Source organism: Ascaphus truei, chromosome 3 (assembly GCF_040206685.1).
Source record: "Ascaphus truei isolate aAscTru1 chromosome 3, aAscTru1.hap1, whole genome shotgun sequence".
Classification (NCBI taxonomy): domain Eukaryota; kingdom Metazoa; phylum Chordata; class Amphibia; order Anura; family Ascaphidae; genus Ascaphus; species Ascaphus truei.
The window spans coordinates 379068058-379090804 of NC_134485.1; the positions used below are offsets into that span (position 1 = coordinate 379068058).

The 22747-nt window shown below is 39.3% G+C and overlaps 1 protein-coding gene across 1 annotated transcript in view; it reads right to left on the reverse strand.

The window, feature by feature from the left end:
• Nucleotides 1-22747, reverse strand: part of MPHOSPH8 (M-phase phosphoprotein 8) — a 45185-nt gene that overhangs the window by 17816 nt on the left and 4622 nt on the right. Inside the window, exons 2-8 of the mRNA XM_075592308.1 lie at nt 15319-15474; nt 10866-11714; nt 7228-7324; nt 6545-6805; nt 3280-3408; nt 3112-3200; nt 2514-2654 (exon numbers count right to left, since the gene is read on the reverse strand). Coding sequence (XP_075448423.1) covers nt 2514-2654; nt 3112-3200; nt 3280-3408; nt 6545-6805; nt 7228-7324; nt 10866-11714; nt 15319-15474 — 1722 coding nt within the window. The remainder of the gene's footprint in view (nt 1-2513; nt 2655-3111; nt 3201-3279; nt 3409-6544; nt 6806-7227; nt 7325-10865; nt 11715-15318; nt 15475-22747) is intronic.

Here is a 22747-nt window from a genome sequence, read left to right on the forward strand (position 1 = left end):
TCTTTAACTGTGCACGCAATGTCTTGTATATAATGTATACCCTGTTCATTTATGCAACTGTACTTGTAACCATGTATTATTTGTTTTACTCTGTGCCCAGGACATACTTGAAAACGAGAGGTAACTCTCAATGTATTACTTCCTGGTAAAATATTTTATAAATAAATAAATAGCAAAGTGACGTCACATGACCTCGCAGCGTCATTTTGACGCCGCGTTGCCATGGCGACGCAGGGAGGAAGCCGCCGGAGCCACGGTAAGTTAGGTTTACAGAGGCCCTGCAGCTCCCCCGGCACTTAATTTAAGTGCCTTCTGGAAGCGCGCGGGGCCTCTGTAAACCCCGCGCCCCCCCGTCGGAAGTCTCGCGCCCCCCAGTTTGCGCACCGCTGCTCTACTCTATCCACCTTTAAGACCTATCTTAAAACCCACCTCCTTAACGAAGCATATGGGTAGCTCCGTGGCCGATGCTATACTTCAAACATCGACATAGGCCCCCAGAACACCTTCCTACTTACCAATTAGATTGTAAGCTCTTCGGGGGAGGGCCTCCTTTTAATAATGTTACTTTCATGTCTGAAGCACTTATTCCCATTATGTGTTATTTATATCGTGTCATGTGTATTACTGCTGTGAAGCGCTATGTACATTGATGGTGCTATATAAAATAAAGACACACACAAGTGATGAAGTATTAATAGATAACAAAACTAATAGACCTGCAGCTCAAACTATTCCCGGATAAGAACCGGATATGGTATGAGGGACTGAGACTGATGCTAGTTAACCTAAGGGGCTTCCGTGGGAGGATAGGCAAACAAGTGAGACCTGTAAGAATGAACACCACCAGGTAAGGGACACCACCTCCCCTGCTGCCAATACTCACCCTAACCACTGATTGGTTCCTTCGCACAGGGAACCTCCTACTCACGCAGAGGCAGTACAGAGGGCTAAACGCATGAATATCTGCTCCACATTACCCTAATGCAGCACTCTCCTATTAGGCAGGTCAGTGTATTTGTGTTGGTGGATGGGATACACCATACTCACAGGCCTGCAGCATACACAATTGCTGAACTCTCAGGAAGCAGGTCACTGTAAATGCAGGGGAGATAAACTATACCTAGTAAACCCTGCAGCATACCTAAATCAGCAGCCCAATCTACGGCTAGTAGTAAGGGTGCAAGTTGATGCAAAGCCCCATATCATAAAATATATCTGAACAAATAATCAATCTGTTTACTTCATTTAATGAGGGATCTTTCACCTACTCCACTAACTAGGCCGCTTCACAAGCAAACTTATACACCACACCTAAGGCTGGGGCCATAGAAGGGGAAGCAGGGCTGGACCGCGCTGACGCTGAGGCTCGCCTGCTGAAATCTGCGCGATCGGAGGCAGGGAAGACTGAGGGAGGCGGGGCAGTGACGTCGCTGGGCCAATCGCCCGCGACGCACCGATGTCAACGTCACGGCGCCGTGACGTTGACGCTGCTCCGCGCTGATTGGATGTTTTCAGCCGACAGCGCTCTGAAAAACAGCTTGGCTGTCGGCTGAAAAATCCAGCGCCTCAGCACGCCTGTGGACGCTCGCGTGAGCCCCTCTCAAGGCACCCTCATTGAGGATGCAGGGGCTCAGCGTGGAGCGTCCGCACGGCTCAGCGCGGCCTGTCCTATGGACTCGGCCTAACAAATGATACATCTGTATCAACACTGATACGATCAGTATATTTGTTTCCACTGAGCCTATATTAAGAGACATGTAGCCACCACCATTGTCTACAACAGCGGCGCACAAACTGGGGGGCGGGAGATTTTGCTGGGGGGGCGCGGGCCACTGCAGAGGCCCTGCGCTCTTCCCCAGGCATTTAATTTAATGCCGGGGATCGTGTGAGGCCTCTGTAACGCTGTACTTACCGGGATTCAGAAGCTCTGTGACGTGACGCCATGGCAACGCAGCGGCAAATGACGCCGCGGGGCCATGTGACGTGACACGCGTCAAATAACTCCACGAGTCACGCAACCCTGAGCATCATTCGACCCAGCACAAAGGTAGGGAAGGGAGGGGAGGGGTGGGGGGGGGGGGCGCCATCACCGAGGCAGGGAAGACAGGGGGGCACAGCTGGAAAAGTTTGCGCTCCCCTGGTCTACAACTGAGTTTTTCAAATAGGCTCAGCGTGGGTGATTAAACCTTTAAAACTACCAGTATACATAACATGCAGTTGCTATAATTTATACAACTGTCTTGAGTCTGGTACACTTCATAGGGGAAAAAAATCACAAGAACGTCAATAATTAACCTTCATGTACACAAGGCTAAAATAATACTATTAGTATTTTAGTAATATGTAAATAAACAAATTATTAATGTTATTGGAACTATTTAGGCAAGACTGTGCCCCATATAAGTTTCTTTTCTTTTCTAGTAAACAATTATTATCCCTCGGTGTGCAGCTCTCTCCAAACATTTAGCACATAGGCTGAGCAAGGGTAGTTTGTATTACATAATGATACTCACTTTCTCAGCAGCATGGATTAGAGCAGTGGTCCCATTTTTCTGCCTAGCATTGATCTTTGCTCCTTTCTTAACAAGAAGTCTAAGAAGGTCATCCTGCCCTGCAGCTGCAGCCATCATCACAAGGGTCATTCCACTAGAGTCCTGCAGCAAACACACAAGGAAAACTTGCTTTCAGACTGCATCCAGAAAAATAAATCAAAAACAGCGATAAAAGAAGGTCCTACCATTTTTTATATTAGTTTGTTTTTATACTTAACCTGTTATACTCCAATAATACAAATTAAGTTACGGAACTTAATTGGCAAGGTAATTTGTGATGCATGAAAAGGAGAAGAGCTAGTCTTTCATGTTCATTATAGTTAGAATGAACCGTAATTGTAGAGAGATAGAGATAAGCTAGATAGAGATAAGATAGATACATCTATCATTTAGATCAAGAGCCTGCCAACCGATTGAATGTCTTCAGTGAGGAAACATAGGTTGAAGTCTAGCAGTTAAATATGGAAGGCTTGACAAGGAGTTGCAAGCGGTCCAAATGTTTGATAATGGAATACAAAAAAAAAAAAAAATAGACATGTTACAACAGTATTTGCATTACCTCTTGATCCAAATTATATTCCTCCACTGAATTAAGAGCAAACTTCACAGTTAGGTAATCTCCATTCTTGACTGCTTCTTTCAACGCAGCTAACAAAAAGAAAATATTTTAACATGGTGATTCTAAGACAGACATTTTAAGATGTTAACACTTTATGACACTACATACTACTGGATATGGCTTCTGTGGGGAGTATCTCATCTGATCCATCAAGATGCTTCTGAAAGTCCTCCAGAGTCATCCACTCAAGCTGTAAATCCATTCCCAAACTCACTTGTGTTTTGCTCTCCAAAGGCGCTAAAACACAGAGAAGAACATTCAAAATGATAGGTGCATTCTATAATTTAAGGATTTTTTTTAAAAATTTGAAACATGCTAAAATAGTTGTGGCAGTTCAACTGTCAAAATATAGTAAGTGTAGTAACTCAGGGACTTAGAATAACTCTCCATAAACAGACAAAAAAAAAAAAAAAAAAAAAGTTCACAGAGAGCTTTATAAAAAATAAACAAACAAACAAACCCACATTTGGATATCAGTATTTTAGCTACAAAAACAGAAGTACCCCATCCAGAATAAGGTCATGCCTTTGTGCCTATACATGTATGCAGAGGGCAGTAAGGATTGCATGGAAATACCAGGAACTCAATTGGCTGTGTTGATGCTTAAGCCAAGGGTTTATAAGAAGTGAACATTTGGTGAAGTTGCAGCTCTTCATAGCAATAACTTCATGTTAACTATGCAGACGTACGTAATGGTGGTTACTTATTAACTGCAATAGTGTTTATTTCCTTTAATTGGAGTTACTTAGCGATAGTGGCATGATCTGCACTTTCACAGTTAAATAAATAACCCCCAATGTGTCTGTTATTTTGTAATATTTACCACTTTACAAAGATCCTTTTACCTGTGGTATATAATCTGTGTATGTCTTTACTTGCAGAACGTAAGATGCTAGTCACCTCTACAGTACTCTAAATGTTGATGTCTTAAGTCCAACTAGAAACCTTTGAGCCTCAAAAACTCCTACTTCCCAGGCATCACATATTTTTGTAGTGACTATTGCAAACGTCCTGTAATGGTTCATAGTAAAGACTACGTCGATTGAGTGTCGCATACTTGTTATTAAATTATGTTGACGGAGAACGGTGCAATAGTTTTAGTGATTCCCCATACATCGTTTACTCCAACAAAACGAAGATTTAAAAAAAATAAAAAAATGTTTTCAACAGCTTCATTTGACTCCCCATACAATGTAAAAACAAAATGAAACCTTAATGCAAAGATGACCATTTACACGTTTGAGATGTTAAAAGGCAATCCAAGCATCTTAAAAAATATATTATATTAATACACGTGTTACCGGAGATATAGATTTCTATATGTATATACACACACTTGGTTTTAATATATACAGCCTTTACCTTTATTGAAAACTAATTACCTAAGCTGACGATCGATTAGTTCTTCCTTGATCGATCAGCAAAATACTGCTTACCAGGGTTCCCTAAATAGCTGCCTTTCAGTTTCAAATCAATCCTTCAGTCAGGGTAACTCAGCAGCTACAATGTATTCTTATATTACAAAGGTAACATTATCTACTGTTAGTTTGAAGCTCAAACTTCTGAGAATATTGGCAACAAATGATCACAAACAGGAACGAGTTACAAACATCTTGCACTGATGAGGTGTCTTTTAAAACCTGCTATACACATCAAAAGATGCTGAGTATATTAAAACACATTAAAAATGGCATTAAGAGTTGAATTTTAACATTAAAAAAAAGTAGAAAGTATGATCCGATACTACAGAACGGATTTAAAAACAAAAAATAAATTAAAAAAACACATTTAGAATATTGCTTGGATTGCTCCTTTAATGTAGCACTGCATGCTGCATTGCATATTTTTTTATTACAGGTTTGAAGCAGGGGGTCTCCAGAGCCCCTGCTTCCAGAGATACATATTTCTGTAGTAGGTGCTGGTATCTGAGCAGTTTAAATGTCCCGGTCACGCCGACCAATAGGAATCTGCAAAGGATGACATCACTGCTTCCTATTGGCCTGCGGGACATTTAAAGCTGCCATTTCGTCAGGCACACAGTTCACTCGCTGCAGAAATATCGGAACCCCCTACGGAGGCAAGTATCTCAGGAAACAGGCGGTCCCCAGTACTAAAATTAAGTTTAGCCCTGGGGACCCCCTGCTTCAAATCTGTAATTAAGAGGGGGAAAAAAAACACAATGCAGCATATAGGGCTGCTTTAAGTCAGAGAATGTGAAAATGTTGCGTTTTATATTGCTTTAAATTCTTCTCATAAAATAATCAGTCATAGTTGTCACTTGGATTACAGTAACAGTCCCTTTACACAACAACGAAGCTGATGAGCAGAGGATGTGAGCCATGTGAACTGCAGTAACGGAAATCCCACCAACTACTAGATTTCTTTTGTAAAATGCCTCAAACTGCAGGCGGAGAAGTCAGTTCATCTCAGCTAGCAACAGAAAGCTTTCTGCACAAAGGAAAAGAGCAGGATGCGTGTATGTTGTGTCCGTCATTAAAAGCACTGAACTGTACAGTAGTTTGCATTATAATGGCCAAGATGGGCCTAATTAGTATATCAAATTGGAAAGGTGGCAGTCCTATTTTAAGAGAATCATTGTTACAAATAAAAAAAAAAAACACAATGTACCATTACATTACTATGATCATTATTTCAGAATTAAACCATTTAACAGTCTTCGATTTTTGCAGAAATAAGGCGTCCTGTATAATTTGCTGCAGTTATAGACTCGTTTGTGAATGGGGTTTGAATGGCGTTTAATGCTTCACAGCACGTTGAGTTATGGTCAAAATTAGAGACTTAAAATTAAGAGATTGACATTTTTAAAACTGCATTACAACTCTGCATTGGTAAGTCTTTCCTCCTTATGGTGTAGTAACAAGGAGGGAGTAGGTGGTATACCTTTAATTGGACCAACAAGTAGTTCAAATGTTACAAGCTTTCAAACCTATCAGGGCCCTTCAAGGAGGTATGGCAGAAATAAAATGGATTAGATAGTGTTTGTAAAAGTGATATCTGGTTGCATCGCATTACTACCAGATGTATGTGTGTATGTGTGTATGTGTGTATGTGTGTATGTGTGTATGTGTGTATGTGTGTATGTGTGTATGTGTGTATGTGTGTATGTGTGTATGTGTGTATGTGTGTATGTGTGTATGTAGCTTTTTTTTTTTTTAACACAAAGTGGGATTGTGCCTTCGAACCAGGTGTATTGTAGAGCAGAAGTGTCCAGAAACATCAGAAAGTTTCTACTAAAAAATAAAATGCTGTTATTTTAACCTTTGTAGGGTCACCAGGGACAAATTGAGATAATCATTTAACACTACAAAACACACAACATGCAGCTGTATAGCTAGTGTGGACATGTACATACCAGAGTTCTCCTGTACATGACACATTGTATCCATGACTTCCTGATCTCCTTCAGAAGCCGCAAAACCCCATGTATCCGACTCATCCCTGGTATTCCTTCTTTCCTTGTATACTTGTTTGATATCTTTAGCTTTGTAGTCGTCCATAGATCTTACGTCAAAGGAAGAAGTCTCTTCCCGCCTCCTAGAATTATCTGTGCATTCATTTATATCTTCCGGAGATATCCTAAATGCATCATATGTATTTTTGGGTTCCTTGGAATCTGCAATGGATTATTATTTAAGAAACTTGCACAACTCCGATTTTCCATATTAAAAAGGTACATTACCACTTTAATCTACCAGACAGAATCCCCCAAAGAACTAAAAGACTAGATATATATGTAGAGAAGCCTAGCATTATTCAATGCACCATGAGATTTTCCAAAACACCATGAGACAGCCAATAATATACCTGTATTATGATAAACATTATTTTGTTTGCCCTCAGTAAATTCTGCAGCATAAGGCCCTTCTAATGTCCCCAAATACAGGAAACGGAAGGGGGGGGGGGTCCCCATTTCGGTCAGAGCTGTCAGTAAGTTCACCCCCTAGAAAACGAGCACATGCCCAGGACGTCAAAAGAGCACTGGAAAGTTTCATTAAGGGACGCTTAGAAAAAGGAAGATCTAGAATGCAGACTCACTCTTGATCACCTTCTGCTCTTTTCTCCCTTCTTTCTCTGACTCGTGCTTTTTTCTGGGTCGCTCTTTCAATATGTCCGTTTTTCTGGTTTCTTTTTCCTAACAGAGAAACAAAGGAATCAACAAGTGCCCAAGTGCAGCAAGGCATCTAAAAGCAGTAGCCCACGCTGATCAACCATTTTACTTTTTCATTTTCTTCTCGCCCCACTGCGGCTTTTATTTCTAAAATGTGCGGCTTCGTTCAGGAGATAAGTGTTTGAAATATTAATATACCGGGGAGGTTAAAATTAAGCTCTCCCCAGCGTCCATTGCAGTCTAAACCTCAGAAGCTAGAGATTAAGAAAATCATGTTTTTTAACTCTAGAAAACCTGTTTTTGTTGTTTTGTTTCTAAATAAAAAGAGCAGGACATGCTCAGGGGACAAGAAACTAACATATGAGGTAAAAGCAGACTTCTGGGGTGGCTGAACGTTTAAGAACTATAAAATAAAAAAAACATTAAAAGTGCAGATTCGGTCTGCAAGAAAACAAATAATACATCTTTAAACAACCTAATGCATTGCTCTTCCGAGAACAAATGTAACCATACTTACAGCAAACAATAATAAAATAATCCAAAGTCCCGAGCTTCCAAAACCACACTTTTTTCACTTGAAGCGTATAGGAAAATAAGAATGTACTTTTTTATCTGGGCCTCATGTTTGTCAATCTGGCTTTTACCGAAACCCTGCTCACCCTGTACCTATTAGAGTGCCAGTAACAAAGAGGAAGCAGAGAGGGAGGCTTTGCCTGTGAAAGCTTCTGCTCACTGGGGAAATAATAACCCTACCATTCTATCCTTCATCATTTAGAGATCACTTCTCTCACCATCTAGGTATTGTAAGAGACGCAATGTTTTGTGAAGTCTGGTGAGCTTTTTAGCCAATTACAAATATATATATTAAACTGCCAAGTGGATTCTCAATGAAATAAATACAATTTCTCTACTTTCAATAAAATTATAAACAATAGAAAATAAAACTATTTTGTACGTATGGAAACTTTTTGTGGAGACTCTCAAACATGACAATAAATCACTGTAACTTTCAAACGGTTGCGGTGTTATTTCCTTATTAGCCCTATGTGAAGCCCACATGAAAGCAGCAAATATAATCCTGTGTGTAAGATTTGTTCATAAGCTTTATAACCAATAGGGGTTCTGTCCTAAATTTCTAGATTTACTAAACAGATCAAACTATGGGGGGAAAAAATGATAACGGTGGTATTAACGAACAAAGCTCTCTCACTGTAGGGAAACTGAGTCTATGTGATTGCAGCTTTAGAAAAGTCGTGTATTCCAACAAATATGTAATGAACAGGAAATTTGGGGCAAGATCTTGCCTGCTCTGTTTTTATGACTGTACCTTAAAATGCCCTGAATATTAGATCTCTAAAGAGTCAAAATAACATGCAATAATGTTTGATATGGGCAATACATGACAGGATATAAGAGTCAGCCCAGCAGGCCGGGTGGGGGGTGCTGAATTATTTATTATTTTGTTTGGAAACAAGGATAGAGCTCAACTAGTAATTAGAAATCTCCATGATTTCACGTGAACAGAATCCCTTGGAACATGTAAGATCACTCTTTACATTTTTTTTTCAATTACACTAGTTCAGTTTGAACACGCAGTGTTTCTTAAAGATATACTTTTTTTATTGAGACAAATGTTTCAAAACGCCAAAGCGGAAACGGTGTTAATAAAATAAAAACACTGATTGGGGTCAATTCAGTACTTTCATTGAATGCATTTATAATTAGATAATTTACTGAATGCACATAGAAATTCTCTCTTTTCTATATTGCTGGACAAAATATAAACCCTGCATAATGGGGGGAAAATAACCGATACATTTTTCTGAATTTAGGCAGCAAATATGAAACACAAATATAAAAACAGCATGTAAGTGGGTTAAATATTGATTTATACACAGCCACGTTTCTAAGAACTTAATAGAAGTTCGTTATGGCAAAAATGTGCTGTGGATGCAATTTGCATGAGATAGTTGATCAGTGTCTCCTAGAATGTGTGGTTATTAAGCAATGAGGACAACCGGTTCAAGCGCAAATACTGTTTAAAATAATTTAAAACCAAGTGAACACATTGGTTATGGTGAAAAAGGAAAATGGAGTTAATTCTACAGACCAGAGAAGGACTGCTGAGCTGTTGGTGCACTGTGAGGAAGCATCTGCAAAGGACTGAGTCCTTCCTTCCCTGCAAACTCCATTGTGGACGGCCACCACGGGTGGACCCCCAGAGAAGGAGGCAGTGCTGGACTTTCACCACAATCTGACCCCGGTGGTCCCAATGCCTGCACCCCAACTTATGTTTTTGAGTTTATTAATTTTTAAAATATATTTTGTCATAAAGCTATCTGCACTTTTTTCTGTGTCCTCTATTTTTCATGATATGGGATTCTCCTCCCCACGTTCCTGACAGACTTCTAAACATCTGAGGTGGTCACTCCTAATAACCACAAGGTCCATATTCTTCACAGCAAATGTGAGTGAAATATATATTTTTAATTTATTTATTTTTTGTCATCATACTCTGTTGCAATATCTATCTCTCTCTCTCTCTCCTTGGATGTGTACGCTCCTGACTCTGCTCTGGTTATTAAGCAATGCCGAACGTTCACACAACACATGGGTGATATATTTTTTTTTTATTCCAGCAAAATCATTTTAAACCAGCAAGTTGAAATTTTGATCATATTTTGTCTGAATATATTTCTTGCTGAAAAAGTACAATTATGCAAAAAGGGTAGAAAACAAGGACTTTGAATTAATCTTTTTCTTATCTATCTAATGTGTAAAAAGTAACACTCAATGAACTGTTCATTTTTGTTTTCTCCTCGAGCATTCCCCTTCCTCTTTGAGACCGTTATCTGTAGTGATAAGAACAGTTTTTTCAACTTTTTTTCTTGGTTAAGGAACCCTAGAATTAGATTGTGAAATTCTGAGGAACCCCATCCATCTCTTCCCCCACACCCCGCTCTTCTCTCTCTGTTCCCCCCCTTACACTCCCTCCTCCTCCCCCCATCCCCCCACACACTCTTGGCTAGGGAGCAGCCGGGTCACTGCTGTGTGGTGTATCACCGTGCCGCCAGGCCTAGGACAGTTGGGAGAGTTGTCCCAGTTCCCCAGCCCCCACCCCCCCTGACGGCCACAAAACCCTGGTTGTAAATGACTGGATTAGAATATGCATTAACAAGGCAGGAAAACATAGGTAACAATATTTTATCAAATTAAAAAAACAAAAACATTTGCAGAACATTACTTCAGGTAATATGGGTTATTTAGTATCCCCGTTTCTTGGATACCTTGGTTATAAGATCATATTTAACATAAACAAGTTATTCTCCCTTTGGAAAAATTGGTGTGTGTGTGTGCGTGTGTATGTGTGTATATATTTTTTTTATATGTATACTTTATTTACTAATATACATTTGTTATTGTGAATTTTTGCTTCTCTACGATTTGCACGTCTGTAGTGTTTTGTTTGCCTCCTATCTAATTACGGTAGTTTGAACAGATGCAGAGCACTCGGGACATTTTGCCTGGAAGAAATAGCATTGCAAGTTTTTGTTTGATCTCTTACCTCTGGTAAAGAGTCTATGGACCTGCGGGCCTTCTCATCGATGCTTGGTCTTGAGCTCTTCTGAACAAGGACTGGGGTAGGTAGCAGTTTTTCCAGCGCAGGTAACTCTTTCACCTTTTCTACATGTTTCTGCTTTTTATGGGAACTCTTCTTCTCCCCCTGATGTTCTTCAGAAACCATCCACTTACTTTCCTCCTCTTTGTCACCTTTTAGCTTTTTGAGTTTCTTCTTTTTCTTTCTCTTCATCTTCACTTCATCTGAATCCTCCTCCACACACATTGTTGCAGTGGGCGGTTCTTCTGGCAGGTCAGGCACCATTTCTTGGTCATTGCTATCATTGTCCCGACTGTATTTTCCCCTATCTTCTGATGAAATGTCAGTGCTAACATTAAGGTTTTCTGCCGAAGTCTCTCGAGAACCCTGGCTGGTGGGACTTGGTTGCTCTGGATCAGCTGTTTTTTCCTTTTTCTGTTTTCTCTCTTTATCTCGCTCTTTAAACTCCTCTTTCTCCTTTACCTTTGATTCTACTTTCTTTATTTTCTTGGACTCCTTGAATTCTTCCTTCTTATGCTTTTTGTTCTTTTTGTTGTTTAAGTCATCCTTGCTTTCTGATGTTCTTTTCTTTGGTTTGGGGTCAAAGATCTGGTTCTCAGATTGTTCTGTATCCAGCTTGGATCTTTCCTTTGATTTTCCAGACTTTGATTTTTTCTTTCTCAATTCTTCTTGAGCTTTTTCTTCTTCCTCTCTTGATTTTTTCTTCTTTTTCTGGGGTGACGATTCATTTGGCTCATGCTGGGTTTCACTGTCAGATTGTGCCTCAAAAACATCACTTAAAGATAAAGATAACTTCTGGAATGAGGAGAGAAAGTTGTTTTATCAATAAAACATTTGAAAAAACCCTCCAGTTTTTCAATACTCAGAAACCTGTGTTTTGTAGAAACAGCAGTTTACTTCAGTTCTCTTCCACGTGTTTTATTTTTTAAGATACATTTTCTTTATCAAGAATATCTCGATTTCTAGAATCAATTGGTTTGGAGCCAAAGTATTCATTTTCCTGCAACTTAACTTTTAGATCATTTGTTTTTATCTGATTTACAAAAATTATTTAAAAAACACATTTTTACATTTCTGAATATACACAGAAAAATGAAATGCAAATGTGAAACAGGAACATAAGTGACAGCTATTCAGTGCCGAGAACCTCCTGAAAGGTAACGGACAAAAATATGCCATTTGCAGTTGTTACTCCATACCTGGAATATATGATTATAATTAAGTAATGCAGGAGTATACATGCAGGTTAGTTTGTTCTTGGAGGGTTTCAAAGGCTTGTTCACAGCATACATACAGAAAATGTTGGTCCAATCAAGCATATTCCTCTCCACTCTTGGACAAGAGGTTGTTTCTTCCATAATGGAGTAGAGTTTACATTGCAAGTGCAAGCTAAACTCATTACAGCAAGGCATATTGCGTTTTATATTTTACTCATTTAATATCAGTTTTAAAAAGTATCTATATATACACAAACACATACAATTTAGTTAACTAAAATATTAATGATTGGGGCCAGACATGGGTATTCAAACCCCCAGTTCAGGAGAAATGGAGCTGGAATATCAAAATAACCCCTCACAGTCCCTCTTTTAGCAAGCCAATGAAAGGGAACGTCAATGGTGCATGGCATTCCCCAGACTGGCATGATCACATTTTTTGTAGAGGATGTCTCAGTGGTGAATACCCTGTAAACCTGGTGGCTCCCACTGAAAAAGGAAGCAGCGGTACAAGGGAATTTATATAAAAAAAAAAAAAAAATTGGGGCTATGAAGAGCCTAAGCGCTGACGCTGGACGCAGTCTAACAAGTACTCAAACCGAATAAATAACTTGAAAGAGCAGACTTCATACAAGCAAAGACTGAGCTTTCCAAAATCGAGCTTGTTAGACGCTCATCTCCCATTTTCATTTATTTGGCGAGAAAGAGTAACATTTCTCGAAGAGGACAAATGAAATTGCATTACATGGAGCAAAAGTGTATTTAGGGAATGGACAGAAGTCAGAGCATAGTACACTTTTATACAGCGCTGACAATTAGTGCAGAACCAGGTACTATAAAAGCCCTGCTTCATAAACTTTTCCAAGTCACAGGTAAAAAGGGAAAGAATGTGATCTGCTTAAAGTCAAAATAAACTGGATTTATACAAGATTATTATCCAAAAATCACCTGTTAAGATGTTACCTATATTAAACAGATGGGTCTCTAAACATGTACAGTATTGACCGTCACACACAATTTCCTATAACGAATACAATAGGAAAAACACAAACCTTTTATATACCAATAGGAAAACTGACATTAAGATGTATTTCTGATGTAGAAATAGGTCACAGTGCTCCCTTGCTTTTACAGCTTCTATTAAAGCATGATGTTATCTTTACTCATAGTATTAAAAAAAAAAAAAACAATCAATGTTAAGTTAATGGAGAGTCTCTCCAGTTCTCAGGAAATTACAATAATTTCTGTGAAACATGGGGCCCTTGGATTAACTCCACATACTCCTAATTATCTACAAAAGTAAACAATCATGTACTTTACCCCTTGACTTGCAAAATGTATAAAGTTTACTAGGTGGATCCTATTGCTCGTACTTAAGGTTTGAGGGAACCAGTCCCAGAATCAGGGCTCAATTACACCATAACATCAGTGTAATAATGTTCACTTGTGAATCAGCTATAAATCAGAGCTATGTGAGACTTTCTTGAAACCTGTTTGTCTAAACTCCAGTCAGAAAAAACAATGCATAGGTGTCTATGGGGTGGTGACAGACCTATATATATACCATAATGGACATGCCTACCCTCCCCATAAAACAGCCTGCAAAACTAACATGACCATATGGAGTGAACAGGTAAGTACTCACAATGCTGCAGCTTGTCCCTGGAATAAACTATTTTTGAACCCCTTTTTCTGGTTTGTGGCTCCACTCCTTGCTACTGCTGTGCTCCGTTTTGGACCTTTTGGGACATCCATTCAACCTATTTCTCGTACTGAATTAAGTATTTTCTAGTAAAGTGTTTAACCAGATGTATTAAATGTACCATTGTACCCTACCCATTGGCCCTCCTTTATGTAACCCATCACTCATTTTTATTATCATTATTATTATTAGAGAAAAAAGTTAAACAAAAACAATACAATTATAGCAATAAATGCCATAATACTAAAAACATGAAATCACGGCAATCACATTGGATAGTGCAACAGTATAACCATCAAGATGTCATGCTTTTAAGATTATGTAATTTATTGCAACGATTTTTTTATACTATGAATAAAGACCAAGAAAATATTATTATGGAAGTATTTAACTTTATACTTATTACCATATATGTTTTGTCAATTGGATGTAGCATTGGGCTCCCGTCTTTTGTTGTATGAATAAAGAAGATACAGTATGCTTGAAAAGAAGTTGTATACTGTGACTTTCTATACCAGATTATCTAGACAGCAGGGTGTCAAGCAGCCACAGTATACCCAAAAACTCTCTAACTCCCTTATCCTGCGAGTGCTGTTTCCATCGCTTTATTTTCGTTAAAGCAGCAGTTCTAGCAATATCCTATGTTGTTTTTTTTTTTTTTTTTTAAATAAAATCAGCTTTGTACGATGAGAAAATACTGGAAGCATTAAAAAAAAATGTTTTAAAGACATGTTTCTAATGTAGGAAGCATTTCTAAAGTGACAGCCCCTTCCCCTTCTGATAGGCTCTGGCTCGAGCGCCACCCTCTCTCTAGCAGTGAACAAATTGAATCTCGTAACTGCCCAGTCAATCATATTCCAGGACTACATTACCCACAATGCTGTGCAAGAACGGAATTAAATAACCCGGAGCAAGCGATCAATTTACAAGAGAATGGATCGATCTGCAGCTTAGCTAATCACTTGTCAGTGTGCAGATTGTATTGATTGATGCACATATTAAATGGGAAAATATATATATATTTTTAAACGACATCTTGAATTGCAGCTTTAAGATGTATTTCAATCAAATAAATGTGTCACTTCAGTGATGCATACCGAGAAATCTAAAAGATGAAAATCCTACAGTATTAAGCTTGAACTTTTATTTCCTTATGACACTAATGTTGCCAATTCAAACTCCATGAAATACATACAATTTTCATTTTTTAAATACTGGCAGTATTTAATCAGAATTGCTATTGAACAGTCCAAGAATCCTAAAAACACTTTGCTCCACATAAGATTCTTTCACACAAATAATGAATTTAGTGAAAATATTTTACCAGAAAAGACGCAAGTAGTTTAAGAATACTAGCATATACTCACCTCCCGAATTTTACTCAAATACTATCAAAGCAGAGATAAAAAATATCTCTAGTGTCCACATAGAAGCTAAAATAATTATATTGCTCATTCCATTGAAAGTAAAACATAATTACCGGTATTTCTTTCTTGACTGGTTTCGGTTTACATTCTGCGTGTTGTCTCCTAAATGCAAGGAGAACTTCACTACATTCATCAAGGTGCGCCTCTGGCTCCCAGGTATCTTCCTCCGAAGAGTACCCCTTCCATCGAACACGATACAACACTTCTCCCTGCCAAGACAGACACCTTTAAAGAAACAGACATGCATTCTTGCAGAATCAGGAGTACACACTAGCAAGCTACAAAAATGTTATATTGTAACCTCTCTAAGGCCCCCCCCCCCCTTCATGCCCGATATGCTGCATCTTAGCCCTGTGTTGAACATGAAGATTCACATTTTCCAAAGCCCCATTTTATACGGGCCCTTGCTTTTAAGAGTAAGGAATACATTTCAAGGCTTCCAAGTAATTTGGTCCAAAGTTCAAAACTGACGTTCTTGACAACACTTTTACCAACATCAACATCTATAAATTGTACGTAACATTTTAAAAGTGAACCCTAAAAAGGAAACCAAAACATCTCTTTAGGTAACTCCGGTGCTGTAATTCTGCTTGAGCACCTACTTCAGGAGCAGAAAAAATTAAAATAAAACAGTTAGTGGGAAAAAATGTAACTTCCAATAAAAGTTAGACTTACTGTCTTTGATAGATATATATATATATATATATTTTCACGCTTCTGCATATTTCAAATCTTACCTCAATGTATTACTTCCTGATATATATAGATATTTATATATAAATGTTTGCCAGGATTAATACATTGTTACCTCTCGTTTTCACAGTTATGGTAACAATACAAGGCTACATTAAATCTCCAGAGGCTATACATTATATTTAAAGACATTCAACACTCAAACAGTTTTAATCACCAATAAGATAAAAAGGTGAAGATAAAAAGAAGTTCTCTAAAGCTTTAGTTACCATGGAAGTACTGAACACACACACACGGAAGTACTGAACACACACACACACACACACGGAAGTACTGAACACACACACACGGAAGTACTGAACACACACACACACACACGGAAGTACTGAACACACACACACACACGGAAGTACTGAACACACACACACACGGAAGTACTGAACACACACACACACGGAAGTACTGAACACACACACACACGGAAGTACTGAACACACACACACGGAAGTACTGAACACACACACGGAAGTACTGAACACACACACACACACACACGGAAGTACTGAACACACACACACGGAAGTACTGAACACACACACGGAAGTACTGAACACACACACACGGAAGTACTGAACACACACACACGGAAGTACTGAACACACACACACACACACGGAAGTACTGAACACACACACACACACACACACGGAAGTACTGAACACACACACACACACACACGGAAGTACTGAACACACACACACACACACGGAAGTACTGAACACACACACACACGGAAGTACTGAACACACACACACACGGAAGTACTGAACACACACACACACGGAAGTACTGAACACACACACACACACACACACGGAAGTACTGAACACACACACACACACACACACACGGAAGTACTGAACACACACACACACACGGAAGTACTGAACACACACACGGAAGTACTGAACACACACACGGAAGTACTGAACACACACACACACACACACGGAAGTACTGAACACACACACACACACACACGGAAGTACTGAACACACACACACACGGAAGTACTGAACACACACACACACACGGAAGTACTGAACACACACACACACGGAAGTACTGAACACACACACACACACACACTTTTTATTAGTTTACTTTGGTACTAAAAGGAATTATCCCTTTACAAAAAGGTTAATCAAGTTTAGCAGCAATGCTGGAAAGTATCAGGTAAAATGACAGAAAAACAAACATGGCAGCATCCTTAAAATGTGTAAACCCAATTAGGGTAAAATGCCCATTCATTTTATTTTTATGTGAAATAAGTTTTTAAAAAATGCTTTTCTGGGCTTTGGGGATGCGAGCCTGCCAGCAATATGTACTGTATAATTGTAAATCAATTAAACATGGACCAGTATTTTCACCTAATCAGTTAAAATAGATGAAGTGGAACGGCACTTACAAACATGCTCGACTAAAATGGAAATGTTGTTAATACTGCAGTGGTTCAACTATTACAAATAAAGAGATTACATTTTAATATATTTTATTAAAAAAAAAAAAAGTTAGTGCAAAAAACCTTAACACTTTGACGAGGCTTTTTCAACTTTCAACAAAAATTTCTATTGAGCGGTTTAAGTATTGTGAAGATGGAAAATCAAGTCAGAAGCTAGAGTGTTTAAACTTGAACAAGCATTGCACAGCAGCTGAGGTGTTAATGGGAACTCTGCCTGCTCACAGGGCCAAACTATATCTGACATGAGCATGTGATGTGAATGGTCACAAGGTAGAGCCAGCTGACCTGAAACATACACTGGGATCGTGTTACGGCCAACGTCCAGATTACTCTATTTAAACAAGAAAAGCACTTTGATGTGGGTATGTGTTTTAACAAAATTCCATTACGTTCAGCTACTTAAAACTAAAATGTGTGACGAGTTTTACTGGCTAGTTTACCAAAGTCTGTGTCCCACTTAAACACCTCCAAACCCTCTCTATAAGCCCCTCGCAGAGCACTACATATTGTAGATTCTGTGGTATTTGTAGTTTTTCACAGTTCAGATTTGGGGCTCAAATTTACAAAGCATTTAGAAATGTCCTAAATTATGAAACAAGGTGATACATAACATATTAGAGATACGAGCGCTGTGCTAAGTGAGACTGGGGCTTTGAAGAGCAACTGCCTGAACTTTGTATCTTGATGAATGATGGTTTACGCTCCATCTGAAATTCTAATCCATGCTTGTAATAGTAGCGGTGTTGAATGCCTTTGCTGCTTTGTTGCTTTGCTTTATCCTAGTGGCAGCAAAGGGGTTAAGAATGAACCATAGCACGGAAGGTACATGATATACATGGATTGTGGATAAATATTTTTTTTGAAAGTTGGCTTGGAAATGTGTAAAAAATGTAAAGTAAACCCGAGTCTGATTTGCTTTTTGTTGGATTTATTGCATATTAAAAGTACACCAATTCAAAACTGGATTCACAGATGGCTTAACCATATGTAGAGGGGCTTGAAGATGAGCATATCAGAATGCATTAAATAAAAACATCCAAACTTACGAATCAGTTGAAGAGCATTGGTTTTGAGGTAATACAATCCAGCGATAAGTCTTCCAAACAATGTACAAAGCGACCTGCGCCATTGTATATAATATACTGTATTATCCTTTTCACTTAATGTAACTATGTATTTGTCATAACTCTGTGCCCAGGGCATACTTGAAAACGAGAGGTAACTCAATATATTACTTTCTGGTAAAACTTTTTATAAATAAATAAATTCCCCACACGCTAACAAAGACATGAGGTCTCAGCTGCCCCAACACCTTTCCCACTCAATGTGCTTTGTTAGTTTGGATGGTATTTCTCATTTATTTAATACTCCTCTCTCCCTTTCTGTTTTATTGGATATTAAAGTGTTTCTCCTGCTTTCCCCCTTTCCTAGTTGATCTGACTGCGAGGGAGCATGCATTTACCTCACTGAGTTAAAGGCGCAATCCCCGCCTTGCTCCACACTTTTTTATATAGGTGGGAAGCAGGGTGTTCCCGGAGCGGAACAGGGTTAATTTCAGCTGCAGGAACCCCATAGTTCCAGAGATACATACCAGGAAAGGTCCTGACAGTTACTTCCCAGTATTTAGCAGTGGCAGATTCCCAAGGATTATTTTACATTATTATTTCTGTACAATAGAAACACTGATTTTTACCCTCTTATGTTGTAGAACTCCACATGTTTTAAATGTATGTTAATGGCATTAAAATAAGGTTTCAGATCATGTACACCAGGGGGGCGCAAACTTTTTTCCCTGCGCCCCCCTGACGGCTGTCCCCTCGCTCCCGCGCCCCCCCCCCCAACCCCAACTTACCCGCGCTCCGGCGTAATGACGTCACGTTGCCATAGCAACGTGCCGTCACATGACCTCGCAGCGTCATTTTGACGCCGCATTGCTATGGCGCCGCAGGGAGGAAGCCGCCGAAGCCACGTTAAGTTAGGTTTACAGAGGCCCTGCAGCTCCCCCGGCACTTAATTTAAGTGCCTTCGGGAAGCGCGCGGGGCCTCTGTAAACCCCGCGCCCCTCGTCGGCAGTGTCGCGCGCCCCACAGTTTGCGCACCGCTGATGTACAGTACACTGCAATGCTGTTGAATGTTTAATGTGTATAGTATGACGTCCCTCTTCAATAAAACAGCCTAGACATAGAAACCTTGTTTTAATGAGTTTCCTTATTCCTGCTTTTTCATTGTGCTACCAGATATGCTCTATTCTTGCAATATATTGATGGACATTGATGGACATTGACGGACATTGACGGACATTGACGGACATTGACGGACATTTAGATATATTTGACCACACAAACACCACACCCCTGTGAGTTTCCATCGACTAGAAGTTGAAGATAGATGTGACATACATACACCCAGATGTAGCCAGCCTCAGCGTTACCACTAATAACACAACATATCCCATTATAATGTAGAATTTCACAGAATTTGTATAGGATTCAATGGCAGTGGTGACCAGTATATCACAAAATATCCCAATAAAAAGGGAACAATGAAGCATGTTACAGCTCTGTATGATAGATATTCTTAGTAGAGGATATTGAGGTTGGGACCCCAAATGTAACTAGTGCTACAGAGCATATACCCATTAGTTCAAAGAAAATATATATTGTTAAATTCACTGCAAACCGGAACACATGATATCCTTGGTGCATGCTTGGAGCTTAGGCATTAACCCCTAGATGAACCACGGTTAAGCAAGGGTAAAGAGAGTTGTATGGGGGATATCCTAGGACCCCCCCAAACCTCTAATGTACACCAAGAACACAATAAACCAATGGTAATGGGGCAGCTCACTTTAAAGCATGATAGTACTCACATATGTCCTTGTGTGTAACCGGGTCTGTGTGCTCCAGCTGAATGGAAGCAGAACGAAATCACCTTGTGCCGAGAGGGAAGATGAGTCAGCGGGCACTACGATGCAGGAAAAAATCGAAGAGGCTGGACTGTGCTACAAAAAAATCCTTTATTAAGACATGGTTAAAAATTGAGAGGGAAGAGAACCCCTGCACCTCTAACGCGTTTCACCCGCAATCGGGCGTTAGAGGTGCAGGGGTTCTCTTCCCTCCTCTCAATTTTTAACCATGTCTTAATAAAGGATTTTTTTGTAGCACAGTCCAGCCTCTTCGATTTTTTCCTGCATCGTAGTGCCCGCTGACTCATCTTCCCTCTCGGCACAAGGTGATTTCGTTCTGATAGATATTCTTGAAGGGGATATGATGCAAGTAAACCACCATTGATACAAATATTTTATGAATGTCTGCAGTTTGTATAATTTAGTAGTGATTAACTGTTTTATTCTTGAAAAAAGGATGTAATTTATAATATTTCCCAAGATGGACAATGAAATAAACAGGGCGGTGATGGAAGAGTGGAGACAAACTTTCATTTTGGGGTCAACCTTTTGGAAATTAAAAAAAATCAAAACTATTCCTTGAAAGTACTCGCAAAGAGCTTTCCAGTGATGTACATAACCAGGTACCAAAGAAATCAAGTGTGAGAGCTAGACGCTTGAAATAGATAGATAGATGGGATAGGATAGTCCTCAAGTGTTAAATCCCCATGCAGTGTGGAATTACAGAACCTTCTGCACTATAGTACAGCCTCTCAACAAGCTGCAATGCTGAAATCTACCTGCTGGTGATAATATGGTTACCTGCTGGAATACCTAGCAAAGCTGCTAAAAAGAGCAGCCCTGTACTAGGCCCTAAGAGATAAGGGGCTCTCGGGATGAAGAATGTGCATTTGTGATGAGATCAAATGGCCCTTAGCCTGAGGCGGGTACGGAGAGACACAGAACAACAAATAAAGAATACCAGAAAGTTATAGCAAATACAAAAGGTGGGTTGAGTAAAAGTGTGTGTATATAATTGACAATTTAAGTGGAAAACATCCTATCGTAATTTTGTCTTGACAAGGATAGAGCAGTTTGTGGGCGGACCTGGTATGCAGTTTTGTTGATGACACAGAAAAGAGATGATAATATGGTAATCTTTTCTCATCAAAATCCAGTAATATGCTGCTATGTTAAGGACCACTTTTAACCCGAGGAATATACATTGAGAGATCAAGAAAAGAAAATATTTCAACCATAAGTTGACTTGCAAGTTTATAAATACATTGCGTGACTGTTTAAAACGTAGAGTAATGTTACAATTGTATTGTACCATTGGTTTATTTGCAAACCTGCAATTCTACTTTACTGCTAAAGAAAACTGTCAGTGTTGTCTATTACAGGGGTGCGCAACTCCAGTCCTAAAGCACCCCAAACAGATCAGGTTTTCAGGATATCGCTGCTTCAGCACATGTTGCCCAATTAGTCCCTGCTTCACCACATGTGGCTCAATCTGAGCCTCTGGTTAAGCCACCTGTGCTGAAGCTGGGATATCCTGACAACCTGACATGGGGGGGGGGTAAGCTTGAGGACTGGAGTTGAGCACCCCTGGTCTATTACATTGTGAGTCAATGATTCACCGCCCCTCATTCTGTGTTGCAGGGGAGAGAGAAAACTCTTATGCTCCGAAACACATTGCAGACCATTTTTCGTGGAAGTTACTGAGACAACGAGACAACGGACTTTAAAAATGATTGCAAACAAAGACTGATTTATTAGAGTAATTAACCTTTTCACTGCTGGGGGTCCGACAGGAAGTTGAGGGAACTCCACTTCTGTTTCCTTCTCTCCCTAAAAAATGAGCCTCCCTCCCCCACTACGTACCTTACATGTCAAAAGGACTCTGAAAAGTTTAATAACCTGCAATATCTACACTCGTTTTTGTTGCCATTTCAGGCATATTATTTACTTCTATTTGGGAATAAATACATTTTGTGATTTCAGGCCAAGTACTAAATCAGGAATCTTTGCTTATAAATTATTGTATTTGTTTACAGGAAGGAAAAATGTCAATGTATTTTCAGGTTACCAGAAAACGCCTAATTTGGCTTTGGAAAACACCTTTTTAAATTGATTATTTTTTAAAGATTCACAAAAGCAGCTACGACCAAAGGAAATATTGCTGCATAAAAAAAAAACAAGTATTATGTTCTCTTTTCCCCTGCAATGTTATATCAGGAGGTTCTGTAATTAATTATTACAGAATTCAAGCAATTTAAACTGGAGCAAAAAAAAATTCAATATGAATTGAAGAATTGTATTCATAAAACACATTTGAAAAGGCTCAGCAGCACAAACATCTGCAATCTGCAGCACGCAATAT